The 20,177-nt window shown below is 37.0% G+C and overlaps 1 protein-coding gene across 6 annotated transcripts in view; it reads right to left on the reverse strand.

Moving 5' to 3' along the window:
* Window positions 1-20,177, reverse strand: part of LOC115760348 (autophagy-related protein 2 homolog B) — a 282,487-nt gene that overhangs the window by 85,071 nt on the left and 177,239 nt on the right. For all 6 annotated transcript variants that reach the window (XR_004017603.1, XM_030701631.1, XM_030701630.1 and 3 more), the window contains one exon: window positions 6,432-6,564. Coding sequence is in view for 5 of the 6 variants with exons in the window: in XM_030701631.1 (XP_030557491.1) it covers window positions 6,432-6,564 (133 nt within the window). In the remaining variant the exon portion in view is untranslated. The remainder of the gene's footprint in view (window positions 1-6,431; window positions 6,565-20,177) is intronic.

Here is a 20,177-nt window from a genome sequence, read left to right on the forward strand (position 1 = left end):
AAAACATAATTTGGCAGACCTAATCATCTCGATATAATGTATACCTTTATGGTCACTGACATTGATTACTGTGGCGCAGTTTCCTACAACAGCAAAGTATGCAACAGGCTACCAGTGAGGTGTTATAACAGCCTGTCATATGCTTCGCTTCAATTGCGGTGCATATAGATCTTGTGAAACACTTATCTATAACATTATTTCTCAATACCCGAAAACGGTTTATCCTGACTCGCTGTCGACCTTCCAGGATGTAGTCTGACAAAACAACAAACTTCGTAAGTGACAAGAATGAGCTGGCAGATCTGGGGCGACTGTTTCTAAGTGACGTGCGTCTAACGGCGGTCAATCGGTAACTGCTTTAATACCCTAAACCCATTAAAATGGGTAAAAAGGATATAATGTACTTGTGCAAAATGTAATGTATGTAACAGGCAGAAGGAAGCATCTCCGACCCCATAAAGTATATATTCTTGATCAGTATCAATAGCCGAGTCGATCTAACCATATCCGTCTGTCTGTCTGTCAAAAACCTATAAGAGCTAGAGACATGAAATTTTAGAAGCAGGTCCTTCCAGTGCCTGCGCAGATCGAGTTTGTTTCCGATAATCGATAACTTACTCCGTTTCTAAGCAATCAATAAAAATCGAGACCGACATCCCGTTTTTTGAGCAAATTGGGTAAATATTAAGAGCTAGAGTCACCAAACTTGCTATGTTTACTCTAGAATAGTGTATATCTATCAAGTATCTTTCATTTTATACCTATTGCCACCTCCCCGCTACTACCTAATGGCTATAAATGAAGTTAATAACCCAACTTGTATTGCCCACCAATTTAAGCCACGATTTAAATGCAATTTACTTTTTAAGAATACACAAATATTCTTTGGTACAATAAGATTAATATCGGATAAGAAACACGGGTTTGCGGCAGCTAGCGCAAATTCCAAGAATTTCTGTATGCATGCACACACACACATTCCCGCGTCTGTTTCGAATTGCAGTATTGCAGCATTGCAATTACAATAGTATTGTTTTCTGTGCTGCTATTTTAACTATTTTTTTCTGATTATGACTTAATGATTGGTGTGGCTGTTGAGTAGAGACTGTGGCAAGTAGTGCAGTAAGTTGCGAGTTCGAAGCCTGCTAAGGGAACTTTATTACCTCAAACGAGCGCGAACCGCGAGCTGCATTTGGTGTTGGAATAATATGATTGGTGTGGCTATTGAGTAGAGACTGTGGCAAGTAGTGCGGTTAGTTGCGAGTTCGAAGCCTGCTAAGGGAACTTTATTACTTCAAACGAGCGCGAACCGCGAGCTGCATTTGGTGTTGGAATAATAGGGTTGAGGTTATTATCATCATTAGAAACAATCTTATTTTATTGTATCGATCTGCTGCATAATATTTTATACCTTAGAAGAACCCTGTCATCTTAAATCTTATACATTTCCCACGACATTACTCAACTGCATCAGTTCTTGTGGCATAATGTTCTCTTCGCAACCATTAGCGCTTGGTTGTGTTGGTTGTGTATTTTAATGACAACACTTTCTCGATTTTCAAAGAAATGCCAAAAATTAAATGGCAATAGAAAGGCTGATGCATTTTTGAAAATGAACGAGCTCTGTGTGAAATAATTTAACGAAATTTCTGGAAAAAACAAGTTACACATAAATAAATGTGGGTTGGGTTCGTGCTGCGTACCCAAATCGCACTGTACAGAAGCGACAAAACAATCACTGGGCAACGAAAATAGTTAAAGACGACTAGCACGATCATGACAACGAACTAAGAGGACGGCGAAGTCGCTAAACGGCGAACAGCCGAGAATAAACGACGTGTAACGGTGTAAGCTTTGTAATGTATGTAAATATAGTAATCACTTTCATTTGCCAATTTAATGACAAACTGTTTTGTATCTAAAACCGCTCATAAATTTCAATTTTTTCTCTCATTTAAAAGACAAAACAGACTGGAGGGCGCCAGGTAGTCTTAGCTGAAACCTATTCTTACATTAACCACTAAAGTGTTATTTCTCATTAGCACACTTGTACAGGACTCATTCGACGATTATAGCCATTTTTTGTTTAGTTATTTAAAATAAATTTTTGAATGTATTTGCAAAAAAAAATTTTGTAACACAAAGTTCAAAATCGTTTCTATCGATATTTTGGAAATATGGCGAGACAATATTTAACATATTATTTTGCGTATAATATAGTAAAATATATATATGTCAAATGTCAATTGAGAAATTACAGCTAATTAGCTGTAAGCTATTCAACTCGTTCTCCAAGCTGCAATTGATTTCCGCTTATATGTACAAATTTGTAAATCGAATCCGAGGAGCCAAACTAGCTGTACACATGTGTACCATGGCACACACTAGTTAGTTCAAATGACTATTTTGATGATATCTACAAAGCTCAGAATATGGAAGGCATGTCAAATCGTCTAGCTCAATGGCCTTTCGCACCATTCCTGCGAGACTGCGCTGGCCCACATTGCTTCGAAGAACTTCTCTGCGCGAAATCAGATTATAGGCATCCTGAGAAACAAGCAATGATTGATTACTTTCATAAACGGAACTTACATACTGACCCGTTGGCGATCGCAAAACTTTCTCCTGCTGTTGCCAAATAACAATTTGTTTTCGTTCCAAGCCATGATTGGTAAAACATAATTTGGCAGACCTAATCATCTCGATATAATGTATACCTTTATGGTCACTGACATTGATTACTGTGGCGCAGTTTCCTACAACAGCAAAGTATGCAACAGGCTACCAGTGAGGTGTTATAACAGCCTGTCATATGCTTCGCTTCAATTGCGGTGCATATAGATCTTGTGAAACACTTATCTATAACATTATTTCTCAATACCCGAAAACGGTTTATCCTGACTCGCTGTCGACCTTCCAGGATGTAGTCTGACAAAACAACAAACTTCGTAAGTGACAAGAATGAGCTGGCAGATCTGGGGCGACTGTTTCTAAGTGACGTGCGTCTAACGGCGGTCAATCGGTAACTGCTTTAATACCCTAAACCCATTAAAATGGGTAAAAAGGATATAATGTACTTGTGCAAAATGTAATGTATGTAACAGGCAGAAGGAAGCATCTCCGACCCCATAAAGTATATATTCTTGATCAGTATCAATAGCCGAGTCGATCTAACCATATCCGTCTGTCTGTCTGTCAAAAACCTATAAGAGCTAGAGACATGAAATTTTAGAAGCAGATCCTTCCAGTGCCTGCGCAGATCGAGTTTGTTTCCGATAATCGATAACTTACTCCGTTTCTAAGCAATCAATAAAAATCGAGACCGACATCCCGTTTTTTGAGCAAATTGGGTAAATATTAAGAGCTAGAGTCACCAAACTTGCTATGTTTACTCTAGAATAGTGTATATCTATCAAGTATCTTTCATTTTATACCTATTGCCACCTCCCCGCTACTACCTAATGGCTATAAATGAAGTTAATAACCCAACTTGTATTGCCCACCAATTTAAGCCACGATTTAAATGCAATTTACTTTTTAAGAATACACAAATATTCTTTGGTACAATAAGATTAATATCGGATAAGAAACACGGGCTTGCGGCAGCTAGCGCAAATTCCAAGAATTTCTGTATGCATGCACACACACACATTCCCGCGTCTGTTTCGAATTGCAGTATTGCAGCATTGCAATTACAATAGTATTGTTTTCTGTGCTGCTATTTTAACTATTTTTTCTGATTATGACTTAATGATTGGTGTGGCTGTTGAGTAGAGACTGTGGCAAGTAGTGCGGTAAGTTGCGAGTTCGAAGCCTGCTAAGGGAACTTTATTACCTCAAACGAGCGCGAACCGCGAGCTGCATTTGGTGTTGGAATAATATGATTGGTGTGGCTATTGAGTAGAGACTGTGGCAAGTAGTGCGGTTAGTTGCGAGTTCGAAGCCTGCTAAGGGAACTTTATTACTTCAAACGAGCGCGAACCGCGAGCTGCATTTGGTGTTGGAATAATAGGGTTGAGGTTATTATCATCATTAGAAACAATCTTATTTTATTGTATCGATCTGCTGCATAATATTTTATACCTTAGAAGAACCCTATCATCTTAAATCTTATACATTTCCCACGACATTACTCAACTGCATCAGTTCTTGTGGCATAATGTTCTCTTCGCAACCATTAGCGCTTGGTTGTGTTGGTTGTGTATTTTAATGACAACACTTTCTCGATTTTCAAAGAAATGCCAAAAATTAAATGGCAATAGAAAGGCTGATGCATTTTTGAAAATGAACGAGCTCTGTGTGAAATAATTTAACGAAATTTCTGGAAAAAACAAGTTACACATAAATAAATGTGGGTTGGGTTCGTGCTGCGTACCCAAATCGCACTGTACAGAAGCGACAAAACAATCACTGGGCAACGAAAATAGTTAAAGACGACTAACACGATCATGACAACGAACTAAGAGGACGGCGAAGTCGCTAAACGGCGAACAGCCGAGAATAAACGACGTGTAACGGTGTAAGCTTTGTAATGTATGTAAATATAGTAATCACTTTCATTTGCCAATTTAATGACAAACTGTTTTGTATCTAAAACCGCTCATAAATTTCAATTTTTTCTCTCATTTAAAAAACAAAACAGACTGGAGGGCGCCAGGTAGTCTTAGCTGAAACCTATTCTTACATTAACCACTGAAGTGTTATTTCTCATTAGCACACTTGTACAGGACTCATTCGACGATTATAGCCATTTTTTGTTTAGTTATTTAAAATAAATTTTTGAATGTATTTGCAAAAAAAAAATTTTGTAACACAAAGTTCAAAATCGTTTCTATCGATATTTTGGAAATATGGCGAGACAATATTTAACATATTATTTTGCGTATAATATAGTAAAATATATATATGTCAAATTTCAAGTTCTTAGCTCTGTTATATTCCGAAATCGATGCATATAGACGTACAGAAAGACGGGCATGGCAAAATTTAGTAAGTTCGTAATCCTAATAGATAATATATAAACTTTATGGTGTCCTCTTCTGATTTTATTAGTAAATATTGTAGACTCGTCGCCTGGGATATATTCAACGTAAGCTTTAATTTGCATATTTGAATAAATTTGTCTGTAACCAGTACAGTTTAAAAATGGAGAAAAGTATTATGACTTTCGCAAAAACTTGAGGACGTTCATAATTTCCCACAAAATTAAACCTCTTCTGTGTCGTCAACTATCAAGCACTGTTAGATTATACTGACCTTGGTAAAGCTAACTTCTTTTTGCTAAGTTTTTTGATCCCTAACATTTTTAATGTAAATAACAACAAAATTAGCCGATGATTTTTATGAGGCCGCCATTTTAAGCGCCACAGTCAGATTTATTGGCTGCAATTAAATTGTGAACTGGTTGTGAACTTTGGCAACTGCAATCGTCTCGGAAGCGTATGAGTCTGGCACGAGGCGCAAGATTAGCATTATGCTGAACGACAGTCGGATTAGCTAGTAATAGTAATGTCTCAATTAAGTCCTTAAGATATGTCGACCTCAAACAGTCGTTGCAAACGAATATGAATAAAATTATATCATCCAAGCTGAGCGGTTCAGGCAAACCGAGTATAAATTTAGTGAGTCAAACTTGGGATATCTTCCGCAGCTAAAACGGATGCAGCGAAAACAGGTATAAATAAAGTAACTACTCGCCATGAAAAGATTGGCAAATTTTACGTTTATCTACTCAGCTGGCTTTTATCGGGCACACAATAATAATACATTGTCTGTATCCCAAGTCGCAAGTTTTGGGGTGCACAACGAGAGCTGTCTTGGTCCACTTCTATTTATTATTATACCCTGAACCCATTAAAAATGGGTATAAGGGTATATTGTATTTGTGCAAAATCCAAATGTATGTAACAGGCAGAAGGAAACATCTCCGACCCCATAAAGTTATATATTCTTGATCAGCACCAATAGCCGAGTCGATCTAGCCATGTCCGTCTGTCTGTCTGTCCGTCAGTCCGTATGTATGAACGCAAGGATCTCAGAACCTATAAGAGCTAGAGACTTGAAATTTTAGATGTAGGTGCTAGTGCCCGCGCAGATCGAGTTTGTTTCCGATAATCAATAACTTACTCCGTTTCCAAGCAATCGATAAAAATCGATACGATTCCTGTTTTTTGGGCAATTTTGGTAAATAATAAGAGCTGGAGTCACCAAACTTGACATATAGCTTCTAAAATAGAATATATATATATGCATTTGATGTTGGAAGAAGAGGGTTCAGGGTATCCCCTAGTCGGGAGCTCCCGACTAGAACCTCTTACTTGTTTTAAAATAAATTTACTTAAAAAACTACTGTTCATAATATTTCAGGTTGACAATATAATTGCTTTTATACTACATGGTATATTTATTCCTATTTTTTATAATGTACTTACTGTTTGGCCAATTGACAGAACACAATCTTCGCTTATCAGTCGTAAAGTACATCCGGTCATAGGATATATTATGTTGCTACTAAATGAACAATACCCGATGTCAAGTAATGCCCGATAGGATAAGTATTTTGGCCTGCAATTTTGAATATAAAGACAAAATATCAGTTATTATATTTGGTATCTAAGTGGCAGACAATCAATCTACACAATGAAATGCTACGGATTTGTGTAATATGTGATTTTTTGAAAAAGAAAAATCGCATTTTTGATACACTCAAGAAAATCCAAGTCAGTTGTACGGAAATTTTTTTATACCTATAGAAACTGGGTAAAATGGGTATAATATGTTTTTGGCAAAATTTAATTTTTGCAGGCAGAAATTATAAATTCTGGATGAGCATCATAAGCCTAGCATTGTCCCATGGCTCTGAAGTATGAGAGGATGATAAGGATGAAGGTAGTTGAGAGGTAGACTTCGCCAGGGAAAGTATTTTGTTTTTAATTTATTTTTATTAATCATATTGCAAAGGAGTGCCAGACGAAAGAATTTAGTTTTGATAGAAGAAGGTTCAGGGTATCCCTTTGTAGGGCATTCCGGACTAAAGCACTTTTACGTGTGTCCTTAAAAATTTAGCAGTACTTAACTGAACTCGCCGTGAGACTCAAATTTATTTTAAGGTTTGTCCAATTGGCTTCAATCGTACCTCCAAATTTTTACATATGAACCTAATGAATACGTATTCCAGCAAATTTTGAATTTTGGATTTCGGTCCGATCGACTGTAAACTCAATTTTTAAGATCTTTGTGAGAATTAGTGTGATAATTGTTTACAGAGTTAACCGCTCTTGGGAGGAAATTGTGGGTCAAAGGTTTAATTAACGAAACAGAACAGAAATTTTCCTGCGACGGATTGCGCTGCCCAATATACGTCGACAAGCAAATTGACTTCTCCTGAATGTATAGTTCTGAGTGAAATCAATTTTTAAAACTCAACAATGTCCCTAAGCAGCTCTCGAAAAACTTTGACTCAAGTTTCAAGTTGCTTAGCAAATATAAATTTGAGTCTCCGCTAATCGCCCGTTAGAGTCTAAATTTTTCAATTTGCCCTCTACATCTGTCCAAACACCTACGCCACTTTTGTCTGTTCCTAACAACTTGAATTTATTGCCAATGCTGTCCTTATCGCCTTCTCCAAGCGATTATCCGAATATTACCCTTGTGGTATCGCCTGGAGTAATCCCTGAAGACATTGTATTAGAACCTGCATTTGCACCGTCAGCTCCTGGCGCACAGTGTTTCCCAGATGGTTAAAAGCAATCACGGTGCCTCATGGGCCAGTTCCTATTTCATATTCAGCCCAGTCGGCTCCTATTTCGACTGTTGTTACCATTCGTAAGAAGGATTTTGTGTCCCGGCATTCTGCTGACACTACTTGCTATTCATTGGGTGCTTATATTTCCAACAAATCTTCTGCTAGCATCTCTATATCTAATTTAATTTCTCTACTCGACTATCGGACACAAACTAGTACTGCGCGGGCACTAGGAAGACCTACAGCTAAAATTAAAAGTCTTTAGCTTTCATAGGTTCTTAGATTCTTGCGCTTATACATACGGACGGGCAAACGGACGGACGGGCAGACAGACTGATATGGCTAGATAGACTCGGCTTTTGATGCTGATCAAAAATATATATACTTTATGCTTCCTTCTACTAGTTGCACAAAAACATTGTACCAATTTTACCGTTTTCAATGGGTACAGTGTATAAAAAGCGAAACCAGCCTTTCCTTGTCACCCTTCAGGTCACTCCGATACAAGGTCCTACTGTAACAGCCACAAACAACTAACTTCGTCTTCCAACCTAGTCTTCATTTTTCAACAGAATGATAGAGGCCTTATTTCTAATCTTCAACATTTTCTTATGGCCAGCACTTCATTCGATTTGGATATAATCGCATTCTTAGAACAAGTCAGAGGTTCTAGTCGGGAGCTCCTGAACCCTCTTATTCCAACACCAAATAAATTAATAAAAAAGTTCCCTTGGCAGGGCTCGAACTCGCAACTGACCGCATTACTTGCTGTCGACTCTACTCAACAGCCACACCAACAATTAAGTACTTATGATAAAAAAGGAACTAAAATAACATTACAAAAAAAAGATGCATTTAAATTGTGGTTTAAATTGGTTAGCAATAAAATTTGGGTTATTAACTTGATTAATAGCTCTAGGGTGGTAGCGGGGAGGTGGCGATAGGTATGAAATGAAAGATACTTGAAATATCTATAATATTCTAGAAGCAACATATCATATTTGGTGACTCTAGCTCTTATTATTTACCCGATCTGCTTAAAAAAAAGAGGATGTCGATATCGATTTTTATCGATTGCTTGGAAACGTAGTAAGTTATCGATTATCGGAAACAAACTCGATCTGCGCGGGAACTAGGAGCGCCTACATTTCAAGTCTCTAGCTCTTATATGTAGGTTCTGAGATCCTTGCGTTCATACATACGGACGGACGGACGGATATGGCTAGATCGACTCGGCTATTTATGCTAATCAAGAATATATATATACTTTATGGGGTCGGAGAAGCTTCCTTCTGCCTGTTACATACATTTGGCTTTCGCACAAATACAATATACCCTTATACCCATTTTTAATGGGTTCATGGTATAAAAAAGATGCAATTACCATGCTATTAGAATGCGAAGCAGGCGCGCATGAATGTGTGTGTGTACATGTATACAGAAATTCTTAAAGCTGCTGCCCCATTCAATTGTGCAGTTGCATATAACTTTGGTTTTTCTTAAGCTAGAATATTTGTGTATTCTGAAAAAGTCAATTGCATTTAAATTGTGGTTTAAATTGGTTGGCAATAAAAGTTGGGTTATTAAATTGATTTATAGCTCTGGGATGGTAGCGGGGAGGTGGCGATAGGTATGAAATGAAAGATACTTGAAATATCTATAATATTCTAGAAGCAACATATCATGTTTGGTGGCTCTAGCTCTTATTATTTACCAAAATTGCTAAAAAAAAAACAGGATGTCGATATCGACTTTTATCGATTGCTTGGAAACGGAGTAAGTTATCGATTATCGGAAACAAACTCGATCTGCGCGGGAGCTAGGAGCGCCTGCATTTCAAGTCTCTAGCTCTTATATGTAGGTTCTGAGAGCCTTGCGTTCATACATACGGACGGACGGACGGACGGACGGACGGACAGACGGACATGGCTAAATCGACTCGGCTATTGATGCTGATCAAGAATATATATACTTTATGGGGTCGGAGATGCTTCCTTCTGCCTGTTACATACATTTGGATTTCGCACAAATACAATATACCTTTATACCCATTTTTAATGGGTTCAGGGTATAAAAATGGTTAATTTCCACTAGAGTGATTTCTAGTTCAATTCGCCGAATAAGTTCACTCGTTCATTTTCATTTAGTTCACTCGTTTAGCTATTCAGTCGGTCATGAATGATAAAATCTGCTCAGCTATGCAGTCGGTCATGAACTATTCGCTTAGTTCAGTTATGCAGTCAATCATAAACGATTATATTTCTTTTCAGTTATTTTTCATGTTTTCAGTTGCAAAAAATATTTTATACTTTTTACTTATACTGTACCATTGATAATAGATACTTAAAAGTTGTAAATTACAATCCAACAAATCAAAAGTGAAAGTGAAATCCTGCTATCTTTTATGTTTATTAAGAACTGAACATCTCAAAAGAATGTATTGTTCAGGAACGGCTGAACTGCTGATATGCATACAACGTTCATGACTTACTGAACGAGTATCAATAATGTATCGTTCATGACCGACTGAACAAGTTCAGAACACATCGTTCATGGCCGACTGAATAGCTGAACGAGTGAACTAAATACCCAATTTAAACCGATTTAGTTAAATAACCGATTTAGTTCACTAATCACTGCATTAGTTCAGTAGTTAATTTTAATGACCCGTTCAATCGAACATGGTCAGAACTAAACGACACAACTCTAGTTTCCACCATATCTGATTGCAAAGTTTTTGAACAATTTCACTGTTCATAGAAATGATCGGCCTCTCCAGTCATTACATTATTGTTTTCGTCTACTAACGCTCTTGGTCATTATTCACCGACAAAAATTATCTTGTACCCTCATCACATCATGACAATATATTGTATGGTAGACCTGTCGTGGTTTTAAATCAATTCAATTTCTAATCATTTGAACAGAACACTTGATCTCGAATTTGTCAAAGATTACCTTATTGCTAATGTGTCCAGGTCCCTTCAATTATCTGTTCCTAAGGATGTAATGTATAATTGCAATCCTCTTATTTCTTATTCACCAACTACCACTAAACACCGCCGTTGCGTTCCCAAAGGTAACAATATCCTGCTTAATCAACGTATTCATACAACCGACTGGTCCTTTTCGATGAATATTTCTCTTGGTTTTTTTTTTTCAATTCCTGAATTTCCTCTTAGATTGGCAAAACAATCTATCCTTTGAATCCTCTGTCTCTCACTTCGACTTTGCAGCATTTCTGTAAGTCAGTTGTTGCCCGTGTTCAACATGGATTCGTTGAGATTCGGTCATTTATAGCCAACCTGCTTGGATTAATTTTCTTGATAAATGATGCTTTCCTTTCTAGAATAAAAATGTATGTTATTTACACTGACTTCACTAAGGCGTTTGATTCTGTGCACCATGAACTTTCGCTCCTTAAACTTGACCGCTTACATACCCCTCCGTCTCTTTTTTTTCATTTTTTTTCTTTGGATTTCTTTATATTTAAAGGGTAGGACCCAAAGAGTAATGATGGGGTGAGCTACCTCGAACCAGGTTTACGTCACTTCTAGTGTATAGCAAGGTAGTTGATTTCATCAGGAACCTTAATCTTTACTCTTTTTATGAACAATCTCCACTCTGTTATATCACATGCACATGTACTTATGTAGGCGGATGATGTGAGACTTATTCTTTCATACATTGATCACTCACTATCGTCTACAATATGTCAATTAATCGCATCTAAATTGTTTAAAGAGTATGTTTTTATTACCTTAAATCGTAATACACTTTATTTTATCAGTTATACAAGATGATCTGAACGCTGTGAAACTTTGGTGTTCGGTCAATTACCTTAAATCGTAATACACCTTATCTTGTCAGTTATACATCGACAATACTCCATTGCAACGTATACCAACATAAACCCAGGTGCTCTTTTTAATTCTAAACTCTGCTTCAATCTTCATATAGCTATCATTGTTAATGAGACCAAAGATGTACCTGAATTTATTAAACGTTGGTTTAAGCAAATTTATGATTATTTTATAACCAAAGTTCTATACATTTCTCTTGTACGCCCTATCTTGAGTCTGGTCTCCGCAGTAAAATAATACGAGGTTTAAATTGGGACTCCAATCTTCGTTTGCCATCATACTCCAGCAGGCTTCGTCTCCTTGATCTTCCGTCGTTAACCAACCTTAGGACAATCCTCGGTTTTGTCTTCCTACAAAAGTTCATTGCTGGCGACATAAATTCTAATTTTCTGTTAGGGCGTCTTCAATTTCTGCTCCGACAGACACACCACAAATTATCGCCCCTTATTCCTAAGTACGTGCACAACAGATTACGTTCTGCACACTCTTTTCGTGTATTATGCAAAGATTACACTAGTTTGTACCACGTTTCCTCAACCGAACTTTCTCTTCCCCTAACAAAAAGTTGGATACTTTCGGGAACTTACTAACCATTCCCAGCTCAGAGTAGGGGCAAAGCTTGAATTAAATATAATTGTGCACATGCATTATGCATCCTAAATGACAAACTAAAAGACCTTCCTAAATAGAGTAAAAACTGAAAGGAAGACATGAATTGAAGCATGTGCAATAAAATAGCCGAGCATTACATCCTATAAAAAAGTACAACGAAAAAAAATATAACTGTATACAGTCCACCAAATTTTAGCTCAGATCCTGTTGATGAAAACAAAATTATTTGTATGGAGGTCTAACAGAAACGAGATCCATTATTTTAATGAGTAATAGCGTTACACCCGTATTTAATATAGTTTTATTACATACATATGACAAATCCTTCAATATATTAATCATCTATTTTCATGAACCCATTTTACCAGCAATAAGGTCGACTACTCAAGAGACGGCTAGTGAAGATTCACTATAAGTAATCAAGAATGTTCAATAAAGAAATAAAGGAAATATATTTAAAAATATATAAGTAAAGTTTTTCAGAGTATATTGGTAAATAAATAAGTAAACTGTATTCAAGAGAGCAAGCAAAACATTATGAAGTAGCTAAATTAGAGATATGTGCAATTCAAAGAGAATGCGTAGTAAGCTGCTTATTTCCAACAAAAAATACTTGCAGTAAAAAATAGCCAAGGTGACTATATTCGTTGTAGAAATAATCCCAAATATTAGTATTGATGTAAGACACCAGTTACATCTCAAGCGTCCGGCACATTCGAAAATTTCGTTTGTCCAGATGTTACTGTCGAAGAATACTAGGTCTACTAGGACGATTAAAAGGACCTCTGTAAAATTTGAATTCTCGGAAATCAACGCGTTCACATGTATGTTTGTCTGTATGACAGACAGCTTTCTTTCGTTTGACTGTTGCATTTACACAAAACCATTATATAGATTTAAAAAAATAATAGCCCATAGTCTACTTTGGCTTTGGAAAAAAGGATTAATGTATGACATGGTCCTCATAACGGAGACCCTACTTTAAGACATGTTTTTCAAAATCCGTCCTTCTTGGATGATGAGGGCGATGTTTTAGGTTCCGGCCGATCGGCTTCAAAGTTATTTTTAAAACCCTACATAAGAACTTAATGAATAAGTGCTTCAACGGTTTTGGAAATTCCACCCGGAAAATATGCAACTTGTTTTCTCATTATCGGTTTCAAGCTTATTTTCAAAGATTAGGTTATTGCAGAGTAAACTGCTCTTGGAAGAAAAATGCGGGCGGAAATCGTTGTTTGCAACATTTGATTCTTCTCACGCGGTAGAATACATGGAATTATCAGAGTTAACATACTTATTTTATTTTATTGAGGTTAAGAAAACGAAATGAATATAGGATATCTATTATATGCTAGATCTAATTAGAAACATCTCTGACTGTTAAAATGTTAATAGAGGAGCAGATGAACGAATAGGCTAGAGAGAGAGTTTTTGCCGCACGGCGGAAATTGCGAAAAAGCGGCGTGAGATACTGAGGCTGATCCGCAATTTTACTCTTTATTCGGCAAGCGTGAGTATCGGACGTGTGGATGCAACAAAGAGAATAAGCGAGACCGCAGACAGCCGTGAGGTTGGAGTAGGAGAAGTCAAGAACTGACGGTGCGACAGGGCCATAGAATTTGACGAAATAAATAGGAGCGATTATACACAAAGTGTTTATATTTTTGCATTTATATTTTTGCCAGCAATTCGGCGATCGAGCACCAGCAGCACCCATCACGCTGAGCAACCTTAACCCAAGCCGCGGCGAAAGATCCCAGCGGTTTCCTCATCTTTTTCATAAAACTAATCACTTTGTGGCGGAGCGAACCCTACAGCTCTTTAACCCCCTTTCAGAAATGCGTCTCGGCAAACAAAATTCTAGTAGAGTGGATCTAGGATGATTGAGTTTTACAACCCCGGCGCAACCACTACTATACATTCTATATGGGATGCACTTTTAATATATTTTTAAATAGAAGTGACTATCAAGATGACATGGGTGGATTTAAATTTCTCACTAATTATATTCTGAACCCATTAAAAATGGGTAAAAAGTGTATATTGTATTTGTGCAAAATGTAAATTTTTGTAACAGACAGAAGGAAGCATCTCCGACCCCATAAAGTATATATAATCTTGATCAACATCAATAACCGAGTCGATCTAGCCATGTCCGTCTGTCCGTATTTATGAACGCAAGGATATCAGAACCTATAAGAGCTAGAGACCTATGAGAATTTTAGATGTAGGTCCTCCCATTGCCTGCGCAGATCGAGTTTGTTTCCGATAATCGATAACTTACTCCGTTTCCAAGCCAGCTAGAGTCACCAAACATGATATGTTGCTTCTAGAATATTATATATATATATCAAGTATCTTTAATTTTATACCCATCGCCACCTCCACACTACCACCCCAGAGCTATAAAGTTAGTTAATAACCCAACTTACATTGCCCAGCAATTTAAGCAACAATTTTAATGCAATTGAGTTTTTGAGAATACACAAATATACTATGGTACAATAACATATACTGTAGAAAATTGTATTAAGAACGGTTAAGAAAAAAACAAAGTTATGTTTCATTGCGCAATTGGATGGGGTGCAAATTCCAAGCATTTCTCTATACATGTGCACACACACATTCATGCGCGTCTGCTTCGAATTAAATATACCAACACTATTGCAATTGCGTTTTTTTTGCGCTGCTATTTTAATTCGTTTTTTTCTAAATAATACTTAATTATTGGTGTGGCGTTGAGTAGAAGCATAGCAAGTGTTGCGGTCAGTCGCGATCTCGAGCACTATCGGGGAAAATTTTTTTTTTTTTGCCGGTGTGGCTGTTGAGTAGAGTCGTCTACAAGTAATGCGGTCAGTTGTTCGAACCATCCCAAGGGAACTTTTTTTAAATTTATCTTTATTACTTCAAATGAACGCGTTGTGAGTACTGCATTTGTTGTTGGAATAAGAGGGTTCAGGGTATTCCTTAGTCGGAAGCTCAAAAGTACAAAAACTACCCTATTCCCTAGTCGGGAGCTCCCGAGAACCTATTACTTGTTATTATTAAATTTATTCATCGCTGTCGAAAAGAAAAAGAAAGGTGGATTTTTGTAAATTATACAAAGGCTCAAGACCTAGCGCTTGTATGTAAGTAAGGTACGCGGATACATACACACGCACATTGCGTGCCATCTGCAGTCATTTTCGTTCAACTCTGTGTTTAAAAGTGACTATGCAATTGTTTCAGCCTCGTTGGCATGTTTCGATCAAGAGACGCTCAGTTACCCTGCACATTATTGTTCACGTTTTAAATTATCTTAGTTTAATTAATAATTATTAAATCGAATTTAAATTTAGACATGGAAACTAAAGAAAGTTTTGACGATTCAAAATATGCATGTATGTATGCAATTTGCCCAACATGCGCTTTAATGACCAAGTAATTCAGGGTAAATTAAACCTAGGATCTATAAAGTATGGATCTAGATTAGATATGTTGGTCTCACAGATTTCAAGTATTAGACTCGGGTAGAAACTTTTTACCCAGATGATCTTTAACGTGGCGAAGTATTTTACATTACGAACAAGTCGTTTAAAGTCCGTTGTAAAGTCTGTAGTCCTGTAGTCCTTCATAACGAGCATACGATTCGAAATATAGAGAAGATTTAATCATTTAATCTGATCTCATGTCTCTCGGGTAAAAGCTCTGGTGGAGTTCTAGGTACTATATTTCAAGTCACCGAAGGCAATTCTTTGAAAGCATTAGATTGCCTAAAGGGAGTATACGACAAGGAATACCAACTTTTATGAGAATATGTCGGCTCTCTTTAGCCTGGCAAAGATCGCCTAACCTTATGCTGCACCGTTAAACTCAGTGATTGACACTGTCTCTGGCCCACCTAACGCCCTACCAACCGAGAGGCGCAGTCGTGTCACCTTCGACATGAAAATCAAATCGAATTTCTGAAGCAGTAAGCAGTGATTAACGGAGTCGAAAAACTTACTGAAATCAGTGTGAATGACGTTAGTCTAAATTCTCTTCTTAAACCCATAAAATACTAGTGAAGTAAACTGTCAATACGTTATGACAAAGATTTTCAAAGCAATTCTCGTTCACTTCGTTACCAGCAAACTGTACCCATGGACCAGTCGAAAATGGGAGGATCAACTCGATTATGCATTGCGAAACAGTTTTGAACCGTAGGATCAGCATCTGTCTGTTGAATAATCAGCTAATGTTTCATCCGATGGCTCCAATATGGGGCTAAGAGCTGTTTCTAAAAATAATAATAATCAACGCTCATTTTCGTTATTCCGTGGCTAGTCTAAGAAACGACTAGGTAGGTGACTCCAAAATAATAATATTCGAGATACAAAATTGCTCTGCAGCAGCAGAAGTGGTGATTTCGTTCTCGTAAAAGCTAAAGTTGGATTTGGATCACAAATTAATTATGTAACACGACGAGCTAGCACAACGATTGCAGCAGCGTAGAGAAAAGGATAGAATCAGCTTACTTAGTAAGGCTCAATGCAAAATTCAAGGAAAAAAGGAGATCCATAAAGTGGTGAAGTAGCGAATCAATTGCATAGAGTTCTCGTTAGATCTATGGATATTGAAGTCAATTTTGGGGTACCAACCTTTGCAACAAACATAAGGTCATTATATTAAACTTTCTTTATAAAATTTTTTTATTTGCACAAACATTTTTTTTTGAAGTTCAGTTATTTATACAATGTTCCTCTTCGAATTGAGTGCAAATCTTTTTTTGTCTGTTAATGCGTTGATATCACAGCCTGTTTGATGAGCACCGAAAAGCTTTATTGATGATTCGAACTTTTTGTAATGTGGTGGTCAGCCAATCAATTGCATGAAAATTGTTCAGTGTATTATAGCATACTCATACTATATGGCAAACCGGTTTAAGCATGCCTTTTAACTTTTAGATGCACATGTTTTAACATACATAAATTCATACGTACATACCAAACCGCGTATTATGATTAGTCACTAGCGAGCCATCGACCGCCGCTTGTCCGATTTAAGTTATGTACCTCCTCATGGGAGAGCATTTGATACTTCCACAAATATTTTAAAGTAGAAGCAAGATTTTTCAATATAAATAGCTGTAAATTTTCATTGTCAACGTCATTATCTTCTTCGGGAGTGAACTATGGCTTTGGCAAATCCGCACAACTCGAAAAGTTTATTGGGCAATTGGATTTTCTAACTTTTTTAGCATAATTTTACTTAAAACACAAAAATTGCGTTCGGCTAATGGCATTTTAATTACCAACGTTATACGAGAAATTGATCGCCTGCTGCACTAGGTTGACATGTGTGTACCAATTTTTATACCATGAAGCCATTGAAAATGGGTAAAAGTGGTATAATGTTTTTGTGCAAATGTATGTAAAACGCAGAAGGATGCATCTCTGACCCCATAAAGTATATATAATATATTCTTGATCAGCATCACAGCCGAATCGATCTAGCCAAGTCCGTCTGTCTGTCTGTCTATCCGCAAGGATTTCAGAACCTGTTAGAGATAGAGACTTGAAATTTGGTATGTATGTCTTCCTAGTCCATGCGGAGTACGAGTTTGTTTCCAATAATCGATATATATATATCAATTATCTTTCATTTTATAGGTATCGACACCTCCCCGCAACCACTGCAAAGCTATAAATCAATTTAATAAACCAACTTGTATTGTCCACCAATTTAAGCCACAATTTAAGTGCAATTTACTTTTGTAGTTGTCTCAACCACAAACTTTACAAATTCTTGTTTCGCAGGCCGGGTCTACTAAATATAATGCTTAGCCTGGATAATTTTGACATTGTTTGCATTTGTAGATTTCATTAAAAACCGCAAAGAAAATTTGGTAAGTGAGTCGGAAATTGCCATATGTTTTGTAGTCTTTATGTGTTGAGTAAAGTGAACCCAAGAAATCGATGTGATAAGTGTTATTCTTTCTGTAGTGGATGTAACAGTCCTTCATGCATGCTTCTTTTACGATTAATCTTCCCTTCAAGATTTTGTAGGGACCAACTGGCACAAAAAATCATAATTTTATCCCATTGTGCCAGCACCCGTTTATAGTCAGAAAAGTCACCGAAAAATTATGCATTCATCACATCGTAGTCGCTATTTGCTTTCGCACGATGCTGCATGATTTCGTTATCTCAGCGACGGTGTGTTTCTTCACTCGCACTTACTTAAGAATGAAGGAATGTTCGATAGAATAGGCCACTTCACCGTTATAATTAAGATGTGGTGAATTATGATTGCTACTCTAACTAACTCTTTTCAAAAGTCTCCAGTGCTAATAGATTTCGCGTTCAGCACTTTTCCGCCACAAGGTGATATTCGCTTTAAATTAATCAAGTGCGTAATTCTGAATCGACCCTTTTTTAGTGGGTAAAATCTTACTTAGCTACCGTCCAGCCATTGCGCAACTACGCTTTCGTGTATTCATATATATATACACATATAAATTCAGCGTGGCTGGTCGGTCGTAGCCAATTTGGGAGATGCAACAGCTCTATGGGAGTGAAAAATATCAAAAGGGCCATGGATTTCTTAAGGATCACTACAGATTAACACTGAGTCACCACCGGCACATTGAGGCTGAGTCTACACCCCGCGACCGTGTGTTTAGCCATTGATAACCAAGCTACTTGCTGATCTACTTCTACTTTGCGGCCCCTTTTTGATCAAAGGAGAAAGTGTCCGCAGATCGGGATCGGATATACGTAGATAGGCGATTGGTTCGAATTTTTGCGTACACGCTTCTAAATGCTCATGCCTTAATATTTAAAAACCTCTTTCGTTTTACTTAAATTATGAAAGTAATATAAAAGTTGCTGCATAAGAAACTTAATTTCTTTAACCAAGTCATGATGGTTGAGATCTGTGGTATTTTATAAGTTTTGAAATCGACCATTTAAAGTAACTTAATAATGTTAGAATGTCATACTTAAACTAAATGAAAAACTAAGTCCCATGGCAATTAGGCGATAAATGTAAGGTATATCTTAAATTATTTGTAAGTAGATAAAATAATTTAAATTGCTCCACAAATATTACCACCATGCTAACGATGGGCCCAACGTACGCATCGATGGATTTATTTGTTCAATTTTGTGAGTATGCAATGGCCACATAATCCATAAAGAGTTTAAAATATTGGATAATAATTGTAAATCGGCGAGCCTTCAGCACTACCCGACATAGGAAATGCATGTAATTTGAAACTACAGTCTCCAAGGCCCATTATTTATTGTCAAGCAGCATGATTTCTGTTTTCGATCATCTATTAGGATTACGTTCAATATATATATTCTTTTGTAACCACGACACAGTGTCGACCGAGCGTTAGTGCTCTTAATATAAGTCTTCTTTTTATGATCTTTATACATTGGTTTCAAACACGTCCTATATGAAGCAAATAGGCAATAAATAATATGAATATTGGAATTAATATGCTTAACTAAAACTTTCGTGGTTCGTCGCCAGTACCTTATGAAACTAAATATATGCAAAACAATCATTTAACCAACAAAAGGTTCGAATAAGGGGTGGCCGTGACTTTCTCCGTGCCACCAAGGTAGGGTGGGTACTGACCGTAGGGCAACTAACATCTTTGGTACCCTACAACCAAATCGCACCTCTTAACTGTCGACAACTGACATAGCACCCGTTACCATTCGCAGCCACGACATTGCTGGACTCTTAGTTTTTGACCCTTTCTTTTAGTTAAAGTGCACTTATCACAAAAGAACCCAGACCCCATCCGACGATCTAGTTTGTAAAAACTAAATAGGTATTTATTTTCCCATACCACTTATTCAGAATCGATTTTAATAGGCTAATATTTTTAGCACCATTAATCTAAAAAAATTATTTTTAACCTACCAGTGGCAACATCAAGTAGAAAATATACTTCGTTTGTGACACATCAGGGATAATATTCG

The sequence above is a fragment of the Drosophila novamexicana genome, unplaced genomic scaffold (genome assembly GCF_003285875.2).
Source record: "Drosophila novamexicana strain 15010-1031.04,08,12 unplaced genomic scaffold, DnovRS2.1 tig00000434-arrow-pilon, whole genome shotgun sequence".
NCBI lineage: Eukaryota > Metazoa > Arthropoda > Insecta > Diptera > Drosophilidae > Drosophila > Drosophila novamexicana.